The sequence below is a fragment of the Vigna umbellata genome, chromosome 5 (assembly GCF_029865625.1).
Source record: "Vigna umbellata cultivar VRB3 chromosome 5, Vumbellata_1.0, whole genome shotgun sequence".
In the NCBI taxonomy this organism is placed as follows: domain Eukaryota; kingdom Viridiplantae; phylum Streptophyta; class Magnoliopsida; order Fabales; family Fabaceae; genus Vigna; species Vigna umbellata.
The window spans coordinates 70010644-70032979 of NC_142169.1; the positions used below are offsets into that span (position 1 = coordinate 70010644).

The 22336-nt window shown below is 32.4% G+C and overlaps 3 protein-coding genes and 1 non-coding gene across 4 annotated transcripts; 2 read left to right on the forward strand and 2 right to left on the reverse strand.

Annotated features, from left to right (window-relative positions):
* Positions 1 to 1263: 1263 nt before the first annotated feature.
* Positions 1264 to 6452, reverse strand: LOC124843426 (putative inactive receptor kinase At2g26730). The gene is made up of 4 exons (XM_047320172.2): positions 6359 to 6452; positions 5206 to 5229; positions 2217 to 2747; positions 1264 to 2124 (listed from the first exon to the last, which is right to left on the reverse strand). The coding sequence occupies exons 1-4, from the start codon at positions 6450 to 6452 to the stop codon at positions 1460 to 1462; spliced, it is 1314 nt and encodes a 437-aa protein (XP_047176128.2). The 3' UTR covers positions 1264 to 1459.
* LOC124843427 (cationic peroxidase 2-like) lies at positions 6345 to 8032 on the forward strand. The gene is made up of 3 exons (XM_047320173.2): positions 6345 to 6875; positions 7157 to 7319; positions 7450 to 8032. Exons 1-3 carry the CDS (start codon positions 6480 to 6482, stop codon positions 7842 to 7844), a joined length of 954 nt encoding a protein of 317 aa, XP_047176129.1. The 5' UTR covers positions 6345 to 6479; the 3' UTR covers positions 7845 to 8032.
* Positions 8033 to 14043: 6011 nt separating this feature from the next.
* LOC148198855 (uncharacterized) lies at positions 14044 to 20363 on the reverse strand. The gene is made up of 2 exons (XM_088115936.1): positions 17027 to 20363; positions 14044 to 14297 (listed from the first exon to the last, which is right to left on the reverse strand). Exons 1-2 carry the CDS (start codon positions 20361 to 20363, stop codon positions 14044 to 14046), a joined length of 3591 nt encoding a protein of 1196 aa, XP_087972062.1.
* On the forward strand, positions 19723 to 19829 carry LOC124834735 (small nucleolar RNA R71). The gene has a single exon (XR_007028515.2). It is a non-coding gene; the product is annotated as a small nucleolar RNA R71 (small nucleolar RNA).
* Positions 20364 to 22336: the final 1973 nt, after the last annotated feature.

Consider the following 22336-nt stretch of genomic DNA (forward strand, 5'->3'; position numbering starts at 1 on the left):
AAAATTATGAGATGTGAAGTGGACGCGAAGACCTTCAATAGTAACTTGACCTTTTTTGTTTTTGTAAGGTCTACTTATTTAAAGTTCTTGTGCGTTTTTGTATTGTCTATCACCGTTATTTGTTTCCAGATTACCAATTATTGGACCCTCTAGTGGCAACTTTTTATCAGAATTTTACTGGATTTAAATGTCTTCCACCCTTGAAAGTTGGAACCTAATTGGGTTGCAACTCATAAACCAGATCAACCAATTCTAGTACATATATGTACTAATAATTTGACTATGAAAAGGTAATATTATATTTAATATTATGTTATTCATTTTTTTTTCTATTTTCTTGTTCAAATAACTACAAAAACTCTTCTCAATTTTTTCTTATACCTTCCATATTCTCTTTCCTTGCACATCTCATTTTTTTCTGTAACTGTTGTGTTTTATATAAAATCAATATACACAGTAATACGTGAGGTGCTAAAAAGGAATAACACCAGTAAATATTAATATTTTAAGTATTTCCTTAGTATTTTATAAATATTAAGAAATATTGAAAAAAATATTGAGTTTTTTAGAAGCAATAATTTATTTTAACTAGAAAGTTGGGAGATAACTTTCTTTATACTCGTCTTGTTGTATATCTTTCAGTCACATGTTCATGCAACATGGCATATGATGAAGTATTTCTGTATATTTTATTTCCACAAAAGGTGTTGGGAGAATTTTTGGGATTAAGAAATTGATCATGATAATTTAATAATTTTTTTAATAACTTTTTGAGATGATATGTACCGATCACAGACTACCAATTAGGTTATTGTAAAAAATTATTAACTTTTTTTTTAAAATATTTTCCTTAGGAAATACTAATGTATACTTTGGTCAGGTCTTGTTCCTGGGGATTTAGTTCCTTTTATCACGTGTACACAGATACTTGCCGGGAACTTGGTATTCACAACAAGCATGACAATGGGGACGGGTGACCAAAAGAAAAGTGTTTTTGTTTGCGTCTCAGTGGAGAAAACAGCAACTTTAGAGTCTGGAAGTGAAAAAACAGAGAAAAAAACTTCACCGTAGGAACATTTTCCCAATATTTCCATTATTCGGCTCTAGCAGAAAACGCTTTTATACTTACTCATTTTGAGTCTGGCATGAACAAATTCCTTTAACACGTATCAAAGATTATAGGATTCTATTAAACAAATAAAAACCAAATTTTTCTGTAAACCCACTTTTTCCCATGTGATAAAGCACCAACCGAAGAGAAGACGAAAATACGTGAGATGAAATCTGACCAAATGAATGCAATTTCTTCTGTAGTAAATCACGAGATAAAAGTGGACTTAAAAGTTTACTATTTAAGAGAAACAAAGATACATAATAATGTGTAACTTATTAGGATCAATGCACTACCTTGATGTTAAAACAAGATTAAAAGTCAAAGATTACAGGTCTCATATATAATCTATCTTTCATCTCCAATGATAGAGGTACTGGTTGAAAGAGAATCATCAGTTAGGGACCTATCCCCAGACACATCGTCATCATCTTCTGTGATCACCGGGACCTGTATTTTCTCCACTTCTCTCATCACCTCTCTCATCTCAGGGCGCTTCTCAGGGAACCTCTCAATGCAACGCATTGCAAGCTGCAACAACCTCAGCATCCCAGGAAGTGCACTCTTTTGCCCTGATATTTCTTTGTCAAATATCTCAGCTGTCCATTCTTCCCTCACTGCTCTATGAACCCAACTGCATAGATCCACGCCATTCGTTCCTTGTGGAGCCGAGTTAATAGACACTTTTCCGGTCAGAAGCTCTATCAGAAGTGAACCATAGCTCCACACATCGGCTTGCATTGTCACCTTTCTTGCGTACCCATATTCAGGTGATTTGTAAACAACCATGTGCTGAGCTGCAATAGGTTGTGCTATCAAGGAGGCAAGACCGAAGTCAGAAACAAGAACCGCATCGTTTTCATCGAATAATACGTTTGAAGACCGCAAGTTGCCGTGTGGGACAACGTTTTGGAACTTGTGGTTGAGGTGCAGGTACACCAATGCTCGAGCCACTCCTCTTGCAACTGACAATCTTGAGTTCCAACCGAACGGTGCCCGGTTTCCGCCTCTATCTGAAATGTCATCGGCACATAAACATACACATAAACATGACTAATGTACACGATATCAAACTAAAAAAATGGAGCAAGTTGATGTAAATCACCATGAAGTCGGGAGAAAAGATTTCCATTCCCTGCAAAACTGTAAAGCATGAGCTTCTCATCTCTGGAATGGTAGTAAGCGAGCAAAGGCAACAAATTGGGGTGCTTCATATCAGCAATCGCATTCACTATCTTCTCAAATTCCTCCTTTGTAAATGGCTTCAAGTCCCTTAGCCTTTTGACGACAATGGTAGATCCACTATTCAGCATAGCCTTATAACTGTTTCCCAAGATCCCATGACCCAGTGGCTCAGCAGAAGCTCTAAGAAGTTCACCCATTTGAAATTTCTGGCTATCGTTAAAGAATATCAGCCCCTTTCTCTCTTCCACTGTCATAATCACTGTCCCCTCTCCTATCTCTATCTTCTTTTCAACACCGATCTCCACGTCATCCTCTTTTTCTATGACTGTGTGAATCTGCCCCTTCACTATTTTATTCAGCCTTGTGTATGTGTTGTAGTAAAGCAGCAAGAGCAGTATGATTGCAAGCAGAAGAACCACATTGATAATGAATGAAATATTCATTAATGAAGGTTTACGAGATGTGAAGGTTGTTGGTATGAAGGTTTTACGGGTGAAAATGGGGTGAACTGGTAGATGAAACCATGTCTCCAATGAATGGAAGTAGGAAGCGTTAAAGTTAAGGACATAAACAACCTAGTTGCAGTTCAGACAATAACAAGGGTATCTACATGATATTCTCCTGAGAATACTAAAATTCTTGTATATCGATGTTATCAGGCAGTGTAGGAATGAAGTTTGTAACCTTGGAGCTGTCAAGTAAATTGGAATGTTGCATGTGAGAATGGCCTTAATGAAAAGCTCCTTCTTCTTGTAACTCTCAATCTCAGGACGGCCATTATTGTCCTCCTCGAAGAAAATTAATGCAAGATTGGACGCTGTTGCCAGTTTAGTTTATGAATTGAACAAAAGTAACACAAAAATTAAACTTTTTTCTAAGTAGGCATGGATAATTGTCTAAATTTTAGAAATAAAATTATTTAAATGAATTATTAGTAAATATATAAATTAAGATAATATTATATTAAAAAGAAAAATTAAAAGTCTACGTTACTATAAATAAAATTAATTTAATAAATAAAAAAATTACTTTATAAATCTATTTAACTCGTCTATTTTGTTATTTGTTGAAATTATTGTTCTAATCATCTATTTTATAATTTGTTGGGATTATTGTTTTAATCATCTTATTTTACAATTCGATTCGATACAAATGAGTTAAATTTAAAATTTACTTTTAAAATACGAATCAATTTATTTATTTTTAAATGAAAACTGTAATATTTCTATGACAAACGGATAAAATATTTAAATAGTAATATAATTATTAGTACTAAGACAAATGCTTTGGTTAAGAAGTTGTACCATATTTTAGTACGGACTTTTTTATAAAAAATCTTGAAAAATTAAAGAAGAAAAAATTAAATAAACTTCCGTATGAGTTAAAATTAAAATATGGAAAACTTAAAAGTAAAATTAGAAATAATTATATGTATAAATTAGTTATATATAAGTTATTTTTAATTTATGAAGAAACTTTTTTTCTTTTTTTTTTCAAAAAGTCTTGTTGAATTGTATTACAAGTTTTTTATTTGGATGATCTTGTGATCCATATTCAAAACTTTTTTGTTCTTTTAAATTTAACACATGGATCAGAAATATATACTAAAAAATCCAACCAAAATAATATTATAAATTTTATTTATATATTTAAAATAAATAATATCTAATTTAAATTTTAACTTTTAAAGTAAACATTTATGACGCCTAATGTGTAAATTTTAGAAAATCTTAACAGTAAATGAAATCATTATCATCAGCTTGCCAAGTGTCGACTCTAATTAAGGAGAGAAGATGAGAAAGAAAAAAGCTAAATAGAATAAATATCATATAAATTATTATATATAAGTATTGTTTCAAAGAAAAAAGTGAGTGAAACATCATTAAATAGTTATTATTTTTATTTTTGTTTAGAATTTTTTGAAGTAGTTGTCCCGTAAACATCACCCTATTATTAATTAAAAATATTGAAAAAGATTAGATCAAATAAAAAATGGCTCATCCATTCACGATTTGTCCCTTTTAATTAATTAATTTCTGAAAACTATGGTTTGGTTTCTTCCACTGTCCATTGGGGAGAAATACCTTGGCTGGACCAACCACTTCTCAAATGAAATAATCTTTTTTAGTAGTTAAAATTAATTTATAAATAAATTAAAAATATACTTTATAAATTATAAGAGAGGATTTTTATAATTTAACTTATGTATCAACTGCTTTTATATAAGAATACCAATTTCATTTTCTTATAAATTTTCCTTTTCCTGCTGCTTCTTCAACGTAATTTCGAGAATAAAATAACAAAAAAGTTAACTTCTTTAAAACATAAAAATAAAATTTAAGAGAAATTTGTATTGATTTGAATACATTTTTGTGATGACTTTTAATAAAATTTTCTTTTAATCCGTGTTTTCTATCCAAAAAACTTAAATATGAAAAAGAATATAGTTGTAATAAAGTACTTATTTGAGAGAAACTACATAAATTTCTTAAAAGAAAAATGCTGTTTGAACCAGTCAAATACGTGTCAAAGATGATTGTTAAAATAAAATTGATTCAATTAATAATTGGAAAATACTACAAAAATAATTTAGATTAAATAAAATAGTTTATAACTTATATTATATCAAATCATTTTTTTTTTCAATCTAGTAGTACCTAAATCAACTGACACATGAATTACCTATTTTATAAAATAATAATTACATTTAAAAATATAAAAATAATATTATTGTTTTATAATATACACATAAAATATTATTATTTGTATATAAATTTATATTTGTAAAAAAAAAGTGATTGAAAGATAAAATATTAGATATAAAATGTGTGTAAAAATTTGTTGCACTACACGTAATTAAAACCAGGCTTTGTTAGAAATGGAAAGAAGTGATTTGCATAAAAGCTTATAGTTTGAGCTGCATTTATCATTTCCTTCATCAGCATCACTCGTGTTTTACTGTTTTTCTTCTGCTTGCTTTAATATCTCTACCGCTCATTCTCAAACAGACCAAAACCTTCTTCTTCAATAAGTATTTAATTTCAGAAAGCTAATATTTTTCATTTTTCCAATCACTATATCTCATTATATATACCTCTCTCTATGTATCTTTTAATATTTATTTATAAATTAGTATTTACTTTTTTAAAAATAATTATCTGTCACTGAAAACACATTTGTATTATTATATCAATTATTTACTATTACTCTAAAATAAAATCTAATATTAAGATAATATTTAGTATAAAAGATATATCAGATACATTTTTTTAACTTACAAAGGCTAATAAAATGACATAGTATATGAAGTCTGATCAAATGTTTTGTTGAATTATTTCAAGGAGTGAAGAAAATAAAACGGAAAAAATTAAAACGACTTTATTTGTAAGTTAAAGTAATTTATATATAGGTAAGTTTGGACACATTTTTCATAAATACCTCTAGAACAAAGAAAAAATAAAATAAAAATGAAGCAATTACTTTATAAAACAAAACTCTCTTTTTTTCTTTTTTTTTTCTTTTCGGGAAAGTGATATTTATCTAAACATTATAATCATTGATCCTAAATTAATTATGTAAAAACTTTTCCATATGCTAGACCAAGTCTCCTTACCCACGGAATTAATTATTTTCACTTTTATGCCGGGAAAAAAAATTAAGAAGGCTTATGGTCCAAAAATGTTATATTTAAGAGAATAAAGCTAGAATTAATTAAATAAAGATATATAAATTGAACATGAAGCATTTTAAAGTATAATCAAACTTTGAAAGTTCATTGACGTATAAATTTAATTCAGGTATTCCGTCAACCTGATACAGGGTGTTCTCAATTAATGTTCTAAAAACACCAATTACTATATTAAAAGAGCTTTTTATTAATTATATGTTATGCAAATTAAAAAATTAAAACGAACATATTTTTAATATTTGAATACAAATTACATATAATTGTTTAATACAATAGGGTTTACCTATTCTAAAAGATGGAAGTATGAGACTTGTTCAATTTGTAGTACAGTAGAGGATGACAATTAATACATGTATTAGTTGGGTTTTGCTTACTCATTCTCCCAATAATGGCTCCCAAAGACACGAAATCTCCATAAATACATGCATAAACCTTCACACTCTCAATCCTCAAAACTACTACAGCCATTGTATACATATATATAAATATTCCTTAATGAAAATGGAGGGTGCTATGCTTCTAAAGTTGGTTTTGGTTGCTGCTGCTGTTGTGAACACAGTGCATGGGCATGGGACGCGTGTAGGGTTCTATTCCAGAACATGTCCGGCTGCTGAATCCATTGTTACCTCCACAGTTGAGTCCCACGTTAGGTCTGACCCTACTTTGGCTGCTGCCATACTCAGGCTGCACTTCCATGATTGCTTTGTCCGAGGTTGTGATGCTTCTGTTCTCATTGCTGGCTCTGCTACCGAGAGAACAGCACGCCCAAACCTTAGTCTCAGAGGATACGAGGTTATTGACGATGCAAAGGAAAAGCTCGAAGCTCGCTGCCCTGGTGTTGTGTCCTGTGCTGATATCCTTGCTCTTGCTGCTCGTGATTCTGTTGTTCTGGTAAAATTTAAATTAGCTAAACTCTACTTTTATAAAATTAAATAAACCATCCTTTTATAATTACTTAATATACTTGATAATTTTACATGTATACACTTCCTATAACTCTCAGTGAAAATAGAAATAAAATAACAGTCACATCATTTAATTAATAAATAAATTAAATAACATAAATTTAATTAAGAAATATAAATTAAAAATATTTATGATTTTTAATTTTTTATAATTTAACTTGTATAAAAAAAATTAAAGTTGGAAACTTTTATATTGGTTGCATGCAGAGTGGTGGAAGAAGTTGGAAAGTGCCAACAGGACGCAAAGATGGAAGAGTTTCAATTGGAAGCGAAGCCCTTAGTTTGCCTGGTCCTAACGATACTGTCTCTGTGCAGAAGACTAAGTTTTCTGATAAGGGTCTCAACACCCTAGACCTGGTCGTTCTTGTTGGTACTTTCATTCATCAATTGAATACACTCTTATCGCTTTTTCTTACATGAATCTGGATTGAGTTAATTTTTTATCAAAGCCATAGAAATAGGATGAAAACACGATTTTTGTTGTTTGTGAAATGGTATAGGTGGACATACAATAGGCACATCAGCTTGCCAATCTTTTGCAGACAGAATATACAACCCTAATGGCACCGCTGATCCTTCCATCGACCCTTCGTTTCTTCCATTTCTGCGACAGATTTGCCCACAAAACCAGCCAACGAAACGAGTGGCACTGGACACTGATAGCCAATTCAAATTCGACACTTCGTACTTTGCTCACCTGAAGAGAGGGCGTGGAATTCTCCGTTCTGATCAAGCGCTTTGGACTGATCCTTCCACAAGACCCTTTGTTCAGAAATACTTAGCCACCGCTCTTTTCAACTACCAATTCGGAAACTCTATGGTTAAGATGAGCAACATTGGTGTCAAACAGGGTGATGACGGTGAAATTCGCAACAAATGTTCTGCTATAAATTAATCACTATTTTCTCTACTTCCATAGACCTCTGTTACTGCATACTGTTCTTGGAGCTTCTCAGATCAAACTTCATTGCACCCCCTTAAGTTGTTTCATGTCTACTACGACTATAAACTGTGCTTTGCTTCATCAGTGGATAAAAAAAGCAATAAGAAGTTAAAAATATAGTATGTGTTTTACATTTGATATTCCAATAATCAATTTTAAGAGATTATATATATATATATATATATATATATATATATATATATTTATTTATTTATTTAACGTTATAATGTTAAATGCATAAACTGCATGTGAATAAGTTAAATAACTTTGAATATTATTTTCTTATTCCTGTATGAAAGCTCAGATGTTAATCTGGTTTTTATTCAACTAATTAATTAAATTTCATTTTTTTTATTTTTGTATTCATAAGTGAACCTTGAAATTAAAATATTATACAGTGATTTGAAATTATGGAACAGAGACCCTTTGATTAATAGGTCGTTGCCTTAACCATCAATCATTTAAGGCCTAGAAGAAAATTATGCACAAAATTTATTTGTTGCAGATAAATGACAGTGATGGTATTAGATATTAAATAAATGAAGTTTTTCGAACATTAATGCATATTATAATCTTTTTACTTGTGGTGATCGACATTAGTGTTGATATCAATGATGTTGGTATTTTTTTGGAACTGGAAGCATTTAAAAATTATAACAAAAGAATATCTGATTGAAAAATATCGAATTATATTAAACCAGTATATTTATTACATATTTCATTACATATACAATATTTTCATTAGTATTGTTTTATTACTATTCATATCGTGAAATCCTGTGTAAATACTGTTAATGCTTACTGTATGTTTATCTATGTTGAAATTCGGTGTAAATATTGTATGCTGTTATTTTGAATCTGTAAATAAGAAATTTGTTAAAAACTAGTTGAGGAACACTTTGGCTAAGGAAAGACTTGGTACTTAAGTTGTCCATTGTGACGCACCTCTCTTTCCTGGAAGTCTACTCGACAAGTTTTTAACTTAAATCCTATTGAACAGATTATGTATTGTTAAATTATTGTGTAATATATGTGGTTGGAATATATTCAGTTTGTATGATTTCTGAAATGATTGGATTTTATTACATTTGAATTTATGCATCTGAACATGATTGTGAACTATAATGATGTTATTTATGTGGAAAGTATGTGAATGTATGAGATATGTTAGATTCACTGTGATAATATGATGGTATATGGTTATTCATGTCTTGGGTTAAGTTTCAAGGTAATAGTATGATTCATGAACGTAATTCCATGATCCTCAAGGAGAGGATACATGGTGGTGATTTGGGGGTGTATAGAATGATTGCATGGTAGCTCAGTTTTGGGGGTCATCCTGAAACTCCAATGGCCTTTCTTCTCATGTAGAGAGGATTGAACCATGTGGTGAGGAGTAGCAGGAGGTCCTAGTCTTGGGTGCTTCCATATGATCCAAGGTGAGTGATAACGGATTAACCTCGTGACTGTGGCCGGGCGGTAGTGCCCAAGTTCCATAAGGCGGTAGTGCCAAGTTCCATAAGGCGGTAGTGCCAAGTTCCATAAGGCGGTAGTGCCAAGTTCCATAAGGCGGTAGTGCCAAGTTCCATAAGGCGGTAGTGCCAAGTTTCACAAAGCGGTAGTGCCAAGTTTCATAAGGCGGTAGTGCCAAGTTTCATAAAGCCACCACGAGTGCAAGACCCGCCATAGCTCGGTAATCATTCTAGTCCGGACGAGTCGGGTTATAAAGTAACACGTCTTGTGATATCATTTTACCATGTGTATCAAAGTAATGGATAAGTATGTATGATGTGATTGTTGTATGATGGTATGAGTATGTATGACATAATTATTATATGAGGTTTGCATGCATGTTTCATAAATGATTGGTTGCATGTTAGCTTACCCTACTTGTTTGTGTTTGTTTGTGTTTGGGTATGTGCGATGATCGTATAATTCGTTATACGGGAGCAGATGGCAAGGAGGATACGTTGGAACCAGTACTTGATGGGGAAGGCAATGCTGCAGCTTAGATTCACTAGCTTTTATTAGTTAGCTTTGATGAACTTTTGTACGTTTAAAGCTTTAAATTCTATGTAATTTCTAGGGAGAAAACCCTAATACTCTAAGTTTTCAATTCCATGCTATTCTAAGGATGATTGAAATCCTTAAATTACTCTTGACTGCTTTCCTATATTAATAAGTGATGACGTCTTTATTATATAAGTTTGATATATATATTTTGGGACGTCACAGTTTTAAGCCTAACTCAACTCCCACAAAACTGGAAACTGGCTTGTAGGGTGACGTTTACACCCCACTTATATATTATAAATTGACCTTATCTCTCGTCGATGTGAGACTTTCAAGAAAAATAAATATTATTCTTATCCGATTCAATAAAAATACTAAAAAATAATAAAATTTAATAAGTCTTTTTATCCTAAAACAATCTAAATTTATATCTATTTAAATAATATCCATATAAATCGACAATTTATTATTCTATGTTTGAAATGATTATTATTTCAATAAAATCATAAGTCTATATAATACTTATTTTATAATCATTTATGTTTATTATGTTAAAAAAAATTAACTGACTTGAGTTTTTTTGAAAAGTTTTATTATTTTTTTCCAAGTTAATCTCCCTCAAAATCAAATATAAATACTCCTGTCATAAGGCGTGAATTAAGGGATAGTTTGGAAGACGTTGACGTGTCCCACAAACATATATAAAGTGGATATGCTTAAGTTAGTACTTGTCAAACAGGACCCACCTGTTACCCTTTGCCTAACTACTTAATTAATAATTACATGAAGATATCAGAAGTCGTGGGTTCATACATGCAATTTAAATTCACGTGCATGTTATGCTTCTAATCATGAATATCAAGATATACTATGCTCAATTATTTCCAAAATTATTGTCATTCTTTATATCATATCAAAATGTTAGTGCTTTTCACTTCTTTCTTTTCTTTTTCGGATAGTATATTTAATTTGTCTAGTTTCTAACCAAATGTGCAAACTTTTCAAGAACTTACATTGCATCAATAAAATATATTATTACTTTAATATTTTCTAATTCTTTTAGTTAGAGACAAATTTATTGGTAGTTGAAAATAACTTTTAGAGGGTCTTTTATTAAAAAATTAACATTTAATATTATAAATATCTTACTTTCTTTTTCAATAAAAAATATTTTATTAATTTTTATTGTTAGGAAAATACATCTATTAATAATTACAATTTGATTTTATTCTATTGAAATATATTTAAAAGAGATAAGAAATTAATGGCAAGGTTATTTTGTTTTAGATCTATATTATAATATTTGTATCTCCTTGTGAGATTAGAAGAAGTAAACTTTCGTCTATTGGGCCGCTTGCTGGCTTACAAAGCTTTAGCACTTTCAGGAAGACTTACAATGGAGTATGATAAAGATAAAAATACTCCTTACATAAAAGAATTGATATAGGCAGTAATATCCATTGCATATAGACACACTGCAGTTTATATAATATTGACTTTAGTGGAAAAGGTTTGTATATAATCTTGAGTTTTTTTTATAAAATGAATGTTTTGATTCCTCACATAACACTCTTGTTATTTTGAAATCTATTTATTACTTATTTTATTATTGTAGTTGCCCCGCGAGGCCGTCACTAAACATGGAGCTCTATGAGGAGTGGTTTGACACGATAGGAAATCTTGCTTAAATTATCAATAATTCTTTTGACTAACTCGCCTATCTATGGGAGATATTTAATTATTTTAGTGATGATTACAAATATAAACTCATTTAAGCATTCTGGGTTATTAAGAGATATCTAGTTACGGCTGAAGATGATGATAGTCAGACAACATGATGACCAGAGATAGATGATACTTGATATGGAGAAGAAATAATTTTTGAGGATTTAATTTATCTATCTTATAATCTTCTATTTATAAAAATAAATTAATACAAAAATACATGATAATTAGGTAACTTTAGACATAATATAATCATGATAAATGATGTACGTTTGGCAAGTGTACCAATCGTAATTGTAGTAACAAAATATCGTCCTCAAGGATTGAATGAGTTGAGTACTAGTTTTACTAATTTACTTAATTTTGAGCAACAAAGATTGTCAAGTAGAATGATGAACATAAACAAGTGATGGAAATTCAAATAGTATAAACAATGTTAGAGAATTGATTTCATACCTTTTCATATAATTTCCTCCCCTTTCAATCAATGTGTAAATTATAATTATCCACTTGAGTTTATTTAGAGCTTGTTTACCCCTAATCCCTTAGTAGGCAAACGTATCCCTTGAATTTGAATCCCCAATCCCTTAGGCCAATTACAAATTCAACAAGATCATGAAGAACAATCATATCTCAATTCAAACTAACTAGTCCTGCCCAATTTCCTAATTGTGACAGCATCTAATCTGTTCTATTTATAAACGCAAGCAATTCCCAATCTCCCAACTGTGAAACTGCTCATAGAATAGACATTAAAACATAAATAGAACACTGGGATAATTATAATGAACTTAACATCAATTGAAAAAGGTTCAGAAAATATAATCTAAAGTACTACATCAATCCACTAACAAAAGGAAATTTAGTTCTGCATAATGTAAGAGAAGTCCTAAAGCAAAAGTCTCAAAAAGCTACAGAAGAAGACGAAGAAGAAGAAATCCTCTGTTGTGCGTGAATTCCCCCTTTTTGTCTCACCCTTCCACGTGTTTTCATCCTCCCCCATCATTTCCACAAATTCCTCTTTTTTAGGAGAGTGGTTTTCCTTTTCCCTAACTTCCTCCAATTTTCCTTTAATTTAATCTCTTTAAATCAGTCATAAAAGAGATCACTAACTGCTCAATAACTGCTCCTGGAAACTTTCACAGCCCATGGAAAATTCCCCACTCTGCTTGTGTTCTTCTCTGCTTTAATTTTGTTTTCTTTCGTGAATCCACAGATTACTCCACAGGTTGTGGGAACTTTCACAGCACAGTTGTTGAACTTTCTGTTTTGCAACTCCATTTAGAAGCAACATCCACATGTAACTCCACAGGTTGTGAGACTGTTCACAGCTTGGTTGTTGAACTCTCTGGATTCATCTTGGTATCTTGTACATCAATTCTTCCCAAATTGTGATTTTGGCACTTAGAATCATCAATCTACAATAAAAACACAAAATGCCAATGTATGATCCGAAACAGAGATAATCCATGACTAAATCCTTCAATGAATGCAATTATGCATGCAAATGACCTAAACTAAGACATGAATGCAATTACATGTACTCACACATCAAAATACCCCATGCTTAGACGTTTGCTTGTCCTCAAGCAAAGAGAATTCAACTAACACAGAATGATTATGCACACAGAATGATATAAAACCTAAATGGAAACATACCATCTCATTTCAAGTTCAGTTCAAACAATGATATTCCTCAAGCCCATACTTCACAAAATTTCAAGCATAATGACTAACTTATTGGGACCCTAAGTGCAATTACTGAATTGAGGTATGACACAAGACATTAAGGCAGATAATATTTGACATTGAAGTGTCCTGAAAAAGATTTTCTATTAGGTTCCTCACTTAGAAAACACTTACCTGTCAACTAAGCATGGGTCTTCCACTGGCCACACTCAGTCTCAAAGGAGTGTCTCTTCCCCAGTAACATATAGTCTCAAAGGGGTGTCAATTTATTCCTTCAATTTATTGTTTTGTTTTTGTTTTTGTTTTTTTGTTGTTTTTTTTTTTATTTTTTTTTTTATTTTATATACCGAAACTGTGACAGACAATTCTCCAGTAACCAAGTGCAGTGAGTGTCACCATAGAAACCTAACAGAAAATATTTTCTATCTTTTCCCCAAATATTATCTTCCATTAGTATCTTAGTGTCAAATCGCACTGTGTAGTGTGTGAAGTTTCCCAACAAGCAATCAGAAATCTATTCACAATGTGCTTAGAAAATATCATTGTTCAAAACATAGAACTCAAAGCTAAAATGATACATTTCCATATAAACGTTAAATGCACATGCAAATGCAAAATGTAAGATGTCATACATACAAACACCCTAAGCCTACATATTTACAAAGTCCCCAATGTATGGAAAGTAAAAAAAAAAAAAAAAATACAGGGGGTAGAACTCACAAGATTAGTGATGACTAAAGTTGAGCTTGGTGAGAACTTCTTGTAAGAGTTGTTCCACCTTCTGCTGATGAAGAATTTGATTGTCCCTAAATTGGATGAACTCCTGATAATGTAGGAGTTGTTGTGCTTTGAGTTCAGTAAGGGACTGCTGGATATGAGCATTAGTGTCAGCCGTAGAAGGCCGAGGAACTGGAGGTATGTGAGATGACGGTTCTGGATCATGATGAAGGGGATTTTGGCATTGAGAAGTGTAACACCCTAATATTTTAAAGGGTATTACTGATAGTAGAGACTAAATTAATTTGATATCTCATATAAACAATCAAACTTTATTTCAATTACTTCAAAGTACAATACCAAACTTACAAACTTTAAACAATATAGTCTTCACCATTGAAATTTCAACTTATAAATTTTACACAACATAATCTTCCCAATACAAATTTATTCTTTTTACAAAAATCCCTGAAAGTTTTTCCCCGCATCTCTCTCATCTCTAAGCTTTTTCAACCGCATCTGCAACATTATCTAATCACATATAACATGAGTTATATGATCATAGTACAAACAAATAAGGGTAAGCCAACCATATCATAAAATCATTAAACTTGTAACAAAAATATTAAAATCAGGTATTTCTGCAATTGATAAAATATCATTATTCCGATGTCATTAATTCATCATTATCAAAATCATCTTTCTCATTTCCATAAATCTTACAAGTGTACCATGCTTACTCATGAAGCCTTATGGTCAGACCGCTCTCTGCCTGCTTCCTTAAGCCTCACTTACATACTATGTCTTACTTTCTGAAGCCTTATGGTCAGACCCCTCTCTGCCTGCTTCCAAAAATCTCAGGTGTTACTTTGCTCATACCAAACTCTCATGGTATAACTCGAACATACTACTCCCGGTAGTAAACATCATTTCATAAGTAATGATTTCTCATATCCACTCCAACATTTCATAAAAACCAACAATTCATACCCTCTTATCCACCTAACTCAATCATGTTCATTCTTTAATCATGAATTCATAATAACCCGTTTTGGTATCGATAAATTAAACACATTGCCAGATATCATGCTTCATATTATAAACTCATTTTGCCCATAACGAGTATAACTCAACATATTTTCACCAAACAAAGATCATGGATCAACCAAAATACATCAACATATCTTAGGAACTACATATTAAAGTATGGGCTCAATGTAATGATAAATAAAATATATATGAAATTTTTACCATGATAATATTATGCATCTACAATCAACTTGTTTTATTTTATTTTCATCCTAGTAGAGATTTTTCTTTACCCTAATTGGTCACCGGAGAGGACCCAGATGTCTGAACGCATCAAACTCACCTTCGACGCCAGCACATATGACTAGTCACAACTGACTGGACCAGGCCAGGGCTGCTCTATGATCAGGGATGTGCCAACTCAGGTTTTTAAGGTTCCTCTATCCTACCAACAAAGGGAGGCCTTCAATAATTAACAATTTATTTATTTAATTTATCTACCTTGTTTTCTTATGCTCTAAATCTTAAAATGCCTAATTTTACTTCCTCTCACAACAACCTCAAACACTGTATATATTTAATACCCATATACAAGCTATTACATAACCCTTATTCCAAACCTTCCAACAAGATTAATTTCAGCCAACAAACTTATTCAATAAAATCATCACAATAAACATCCATAATAGAATTCATACAAGATAATTATAAACAATTAACAATAATAAAACATTACTATAAATGGTCATAGAAGAATACAATATTTGACAATCATAAAAATAATCTTAATATAAAAATTCATGGGGAAACAAGAAGTTGAATCTGGCAGAGCCGGTTAGACAACTTCTAATCCATCCATCAATACAATATAATTAAATAACAAGAACAATACATGTATGGGGAAATAAGAAGTTGAATCTGGCAGAGCCGGTTAGACAACTTCTAATCCTTCCAAAAATGCAATAAAATAAATAAGTAAAGCAATAAATAGTTTGGGGAAACAAGAAGTTGAATCTGGCAGAGCCGGTTAGACAACTTCTAATCCTTCCAAAAGTGCAATAAAATAAATAACTGAAGCAATAGAAAGTTTGGGGAAACAAGAAATTGAATCTGGCAGAGCCGGTTAGACAATTTCTAATCCTTCCAAAATACAAAAAAATAAACAACTAATAACATACAAGTGGCATAACATAATCAACATTACGTTTTACAACTATCACACTTGGATATCAACACAAAGCATACTCTCATTTAAAATTTAAGATCATACAGAAACAAAATACTCCATATTCAAGATATAAGATCAGAAAAAAGCAAAATATAGCATATCCAAGACTCAAGATAATACAAAAGGAAATACTCAAAGTTAGCTCCCCTTACCTCTATTCCAGACTTAGTTTCCTCTTCTCAAACCGTTCTCCGGAAACTTCCAGAATTTCCCCTCTTTAACTAGAATTTCCTCTACTCTCTTCTCTCACAATTTCTCTAGAATTTTGGTGTAAATCTTCAGCCTCCCCCCCTTGGCTATTTATAGCCAAAAATTTTACTATTCATTTTTACTATTCATTTTTACTATTCACTTTTACTATTCATTTTTACTATTCAAAAATTATTTTTTATTCACCATTCTTATCTCTGAATGATTACTTCTACGTGGAGTGTTCTCTTCCATAATTTATTTTAATATTTTTTTTTTTTTTTAACTATTCACTATTCACTATTCACTATTTACTATTTACTATTTACTATTCACTATTCACATTTCTAAAAAAATCCTAAATAAGTTATCAAAAATTTGAAGCTCTCCCTCTAAAATTACTATAACTTTATATCCAAAAATTTACATTTTTCTATCCATTAAAATTATTATTACTAATAAAATGTTAAAATTTACTATTATAAATATTTTTTTTTTTCATGGATCTTACATTTTAACATACAAATATTTTCAAGGATCTTACAAGAAGCAGAGAAGGTCCAGCTATCTTTACCCTGCACTAAGGTGAACTCTGGATTTGGAAGACGTTGAGGTTGCAATCCTGTGATAGCACTCATGACTAAGCAATAGTGATCTTCCCTTTTCACCAGCATCTCATTATGGATTAACATTTCCAAATCAATTCGGGAATTCCCTGAGATTGCCTTGTCATTCTCCAAAGAAATGTTGAGATGCAAAGCAATAATGGTGATCAGGCCACCAATTGCTATTTGCCCAGAGGATGCTTTTCCTACCTTGAGAAACTGCTTTGCCAACCAAGCTCCTGAGTCTAATGGAACATCGTTAACCATACCCCACAAGAATAATAATTCTGACTTTCGAACCGCAGAATGACTATCACCCCTAGCAAATAGTGTATGAGCCATGAGGCGGTGGGCATATCTAAAACAGGGGTGTTGGATATTAGCCTCCTTGGAATCAGATGAGACAAAAGAGCTTGATTGAGACAATTGATACCAAAAAGACCAAGCATCAAAACTTCTAGGATAGTTCCTTTCACCTCCAGTTGGGAAACCAAAGATTGCATTAAACTCAGCTAAAGTGAGTCTATAAGACACATTATGCAACCTAAATGCTATCAGCCCTTCTTCACAATCCTCTTCCAAATAAATTTTATGCATGCACACAGTAGGACTAATACCTTGCAAATCATCAATTTTCCACCCAAGGGCCGATTTATACTCCCTCAACACCCTTAAAAGTTTATCTTCTTCAGTACATGAAAGTTCATTGCTCACAATTATTGGATTACGCTTTTGCTCATCAAGGAATCTATATGTAAGGTGAGAAGGGAGTTGTTTCAATTCCACCTTGGACGTTTCTACTCCTCCATCTTCACTCTTGTGTAAATCTTCTATTCCTCTAGTGGAATTGAATATTGGCTTCAGCACTTCCAATTGATGAGCACACTTCACCACCTCTTCATCATTAATTTCTCTTTTCAACTCCTTTGCTTCCATTCCTGACAGTAGAGTTCTCTCTAATGGATTCTGCTTTACATGGAAATTTATCTCCTTCAACACAAGAGACTCAAGTATTTCAGCTTTGAAACAGTCCTCTCTGTCAAGTTTGTGCTTCACTACTTCAGTCATAGAAAATGTGACTTTTTCATCTGCCACTCTTAACATCAATTGTCCTTGTTCTACATCTATCAATGCTCTTCCTGTTGCTAAGAATGGTCTTCCCAATATAATTGGGACTTTAGCATCTTCTTCCATGTCAAGAACCACAAAATCAGCTGGGAAAATGAATTTATCCACCTTCACTAGAACATCTTCCACAATTCCATAAGGATAAGTCATTGATCGGTCTGCCAATTGTAAAGTTATCATAGTGGGCTTTACTTCACCAATACCCAGCCTTTTAAAAATAGACAAAGGCATCAAATTGATACTTGCTCCAAGGTCACATAATGCTTTACCCACAGTTATGTTTCCAATCTCACATGGAATGACAAAGCTTCCTGGGTCTTTCAACTTTGGAGGCAATTTTTGTTGAATTATTGCACTGCACTCCTCTGTGAGCATAATTGTTTCATCTTCTTGAAGCTTCCTTTTCTTTAACAGCAAGTCTTTCATGAATTTAGCATAACTTGGCATTTGCTCTAATGCTTCAGCAAATGGAATATTAATGTGGAGCTTCTTAAAAACATCAAGAAATCTTGCAAATTGCTTGGCTTGTTCTTGCTTCTTCAACCTTTGAGGGAATGGAATTGTAGGGACATACTCACGCATCTTTTTCTCACTCTCTTGATTTTTTTCTCCCTCTTCCTTCTCCTCACATTTTCTCTCAATTTCTTTTTCAGCACTCTCTTCTACTATTTCATCAACTCTTTTCTTTTTCTCTCTCTCCATCTCACTCCTTTTTTCATTCTCTAACACTCTTCCACTCCTCAATTGAATTGCCTTGCATTGTTCCCTTGGGTTTGGTATTGTGTCACTAGGGAATGTGCCAGGAGATCTCTCTGAGAGTTGTCTTGAAAGTTGTCCAATCTGGTTCTCCAAATTTCTGATTGAAGCTTCCTGGTTCTTGAAATTAGTCCTTGTCTCATTCATGAAATTTGAAGTCTGGTCCACAAAGGTAGAAGTTTGCATTGTTAACTTCTCTAATGCATTTTCCAACGTAGACATCTTGTTCCCTTGATTGCTGGGTTGAGCTTGATATTGATATGGAGGCCTTGGCAGGTTAGGTTGGATTGGATTACTCCAAGGTCTAGGTTGTTGGGGCCTCCAATTTGCATTAAAGTTGGTAGAAAATTGATTTTGTTGTTGTCCCACTGCATTTACTTGTACCTCTTGGTGAGTGGCCTGACATTCACCATTTTGATGCATTCCTTCGCAAAAATCACACCCTGGAGATCTTGTATTCACATTATTTGCTTGCATATTTCCCAACTTCTGAGTCAAATCAGTGATCTGTTGTGTTAATAACTTGTTTTGGGCTAGGATAGCATCCAAAGTATTAACCTCCAACACTCCAGCTTTTCTATTTTGACGATCAAACTGCATATTCACTGTGTTGTTTGCCATTAATTCAAGAGTCTCCAAAGCTTCCTCTGGTGTTTTCAGATTAAATGATCCTCCACTTGCTGCATCCAAAATTGCCTTAAAAGATGGTGAAAGACCATTATAGAAAATCTGCACTTGCAACCATTCCGGTAGAGCATGATGTGGACATTTCCTCATTAGTTCCTTATATCTTTCCCATGCCTCATATAAGGATTCATTGTCTTGCTGCACGAAGGAGGTGATCTCATTCCTCATTTTCGCTGATTTGGAAGGAGGGAAGTATTTGATTACAAATTTTGTAGCCATATCCTCCCATGTAGAAATACTTCCTTGAGGTAGGGATTGAAGCCAGCTTTTAGCTTTATCCCGTAGTGAAAACGGAAAAAGCCTCAAACGAATTGCATCATCTGAAACTCCATTATACTTCAAAGTATCACAGATTGCCAGAAAATTCTCCAGGTGAGAATTAGGATCTTCTGAAACTGCACCTCCAAATTGATTCTGTTGAATGACTTGTAACAAGGCAGGCTTGATTTCAAAATTATTGGCTTGAATAGGAGGTCTCACAATGCTTCCTTGATAACCATTAGGATCTGGCATAGAATAATCACGTATAGTCTTTCTCGGATTTTGTTCTTCTGCCATTGTTGATGTCTCCTCTTCTTGCTCAATTCGTCTCTGTTCCTTTCTTCTTTCTCGCTTTCTTCTTCTTGCACTACTTCTGTTGCTTCGTGCTGTGCGTTCAATTTCTGAATCAAAAAGTAGATCTTCCGGAGCTACAGTACCTCGCATAAACAACTTAAAGACACAAAAACACTGCACAAAAATTATACGTTACTAAAAACAAATAACAACTCAAATCTTAAGCTAATTAGATCACTAATATCAACTAAAATCAATCCCCGGCAACGGCGCCAGAAACTTGATGTACGTTTGGCAAGTGTACCAATCGTAATTGTAGTAACAAAATATCGTCCTCAAGGATTGAATGAGTTGAGTACTAGTTTTACTAATTTACTTAATTTTGAGCAACAAAGATTGTCAAGTAGAATGATGAACATAAACAAGTGATGGAAATTCAAATAGTATAAACAATGTTAGAGAATTGATTTCATACCTTTTCATATAATTTCCTCCCCTTTCAATCAATGTGTAAATTATAATTATCCACTTGAGTTTATTTAGAGCTTGTTTACCCCTAATCCCTTAGTAGGCAAACGTATCCCTTGAATTTGAATCCCCAATCCCTTAGGCCAATTACAAATTCAACAAGATCATGAAGAACAATCATATCTCAATTCAAACTAACTAGTCCTGCCCAATTTCCCAATTGTGACAGCATCTAATCTGTTCTATTTATAAACGCAAGCAATTCCCAATCTCCCAACTGTGAAACTGCTCATAGAATAGACATTAAAACATAAATAGAACACTGGGATAATTATAATGAACTTAACATCAATTGAAAAAGGTTCAGAAAATATAATCTAAAGTACTACATCAATCCACTAACAAAAGGAAATTTAGTTCTGCATAATGTAAGAGAAGTCCTAAAGCAAAAGTCTCAAAAAGCTACAGAAGAAGACGAAGAAGAAGAAATCCTCTGTTGTGCGTGAATTCCCCCTTTTTGTCTCACCCTTCCACGTGTTTTCATCCTCCCCCATCATTTCCACAAATTCCTCTTTTTTAGGAGAGTGGTTTTCCTTTTCCCTAACTTCCTCCAATTTTCCTTTAATTTAATCTCTTTAAATCAGTCATAAAAGAGATCACTAACTGCTCAATAACTGCTCCTGGAAACTTTCACAGCCCATGGAAAATTCCCCACTCTGCTTGTGTTCTTCTCTGCTTTAATTTTGTTTTCTTTCGTGAATCCACAGATTACTCCACAGGTTGTGAGACTGTTCACAGCTTGGTTGTTGAACTCTCTGGATTCATCTTGGTATCTTGTACATCAATTCTTCCCAAATTGTGATTTTGGCACTTAGAATCATCAATCTACAATAAAAACACAAAATGCCAATGTATGATCCGAAACAGAGATAATCCATGACTAAATCCTTCAATGAATGCAATTATGCATGCAAATGACCTAAACTAAGACATGAATGCAATTACATGTACTCACACATCAATAAATAAGGTAACCTTAGACACAATATAATCATGATAAATATAATAATTTCAAACACAATATAATCATGATAAATAGAATAATTTTAAACATAATATAATCATGATAAATCAATATTCAACTACTATGAAATGTTAATTAAAGATGAAAGAAAATCCTCCATGGTTAAATCAATACAAACTTGTCATATAAACTTATTTTAAATTCCACATCTAATTCGAACCAAAATAATTCGAACCAAAAGTAAATCCAAAATCTTCCACTCAAAGGAATATGTTCGGAATTAAATTTAGAATTTTAATTTCAAGTGTCAATTGTTTAAACATAATTTTTTGTTTAATTGAATCAACTTAAATTAAAATCACAAACTACGAACAGTGTCATCTCTTTGAAAGACGTATTCCAACTGAATCAAACTATTACAAACGTTCTTGTTTTTTAACATTTAAGGCCATTAATATTCGGTGATTGTGTGCTAATTGATTCACGCACTAACTGATCATGACAACATGAGATGTGTCGAGGAAAACATTAAAATGTGTTTATATTTTAAAGATAGAAAAGAAAGTGCGTGATGAGCTAAAACAAGGTGGAAAACTTCTTTGCTACTGTTCATGCCAGCTTCCATTTTCGT

Coding starts and splice junctions, on each gene's coding strand:
- LOC124843427 (XM_047320173.2), top strand. CDS start 6,480: ATGAAAATGGAGGGTGCTATGCTTCTAAAGTTGGTTTTGGTTGCTGCT. Junction 6,876..7,156: donor CTCGTGATTCTGTTGTTCTG/GTAAAATTTAAA, acceptor GGTTGCATGCAG/AGTGGTGGAAGAAGTTGGAA. Junction 7,320..7,449: donor AGACCTGGTCGTTCTTGTTG/GTACTTTCATTC, acceptor GAAATGGTATAG/GTGGACATACAATAGGCACA.
- LOC124843426 (XM_047320172.2), bottom strand. CDS start 6,452: ATGGCTGTAGTAGTTTTGAGGATTGAGAGTGTGAAGGTTTATGCATGT. Junction 2,748..5,205: donor TGATAAATGCAGCTCAAACT/ATAAGCTTTTAT, acceptor CATCTCGTAAAC/CTTCATTAATGAATATTTCA. Junction 2,125..2,216: donor TCTTTTCTCCCGACTTCATG/GTGATTTACATC, acceptor ATGACATTTCAG/ATAGAGGCGGAAACCGGGCA.
- LOC148198855 (XM_088115936.1), bottom strand. CDS start 20,363: ATGCGAGGTACTGTAGCTCCGGAAGATCTACTTTTTGATTCAGAAATT. Junction 14,298..17,026: donor CTGGACCTTCTCTGCTTCTT/GTAAGATCCTTG, acceptor TTAAAATATTAG/GGTGTTACACTTCTCAATGC.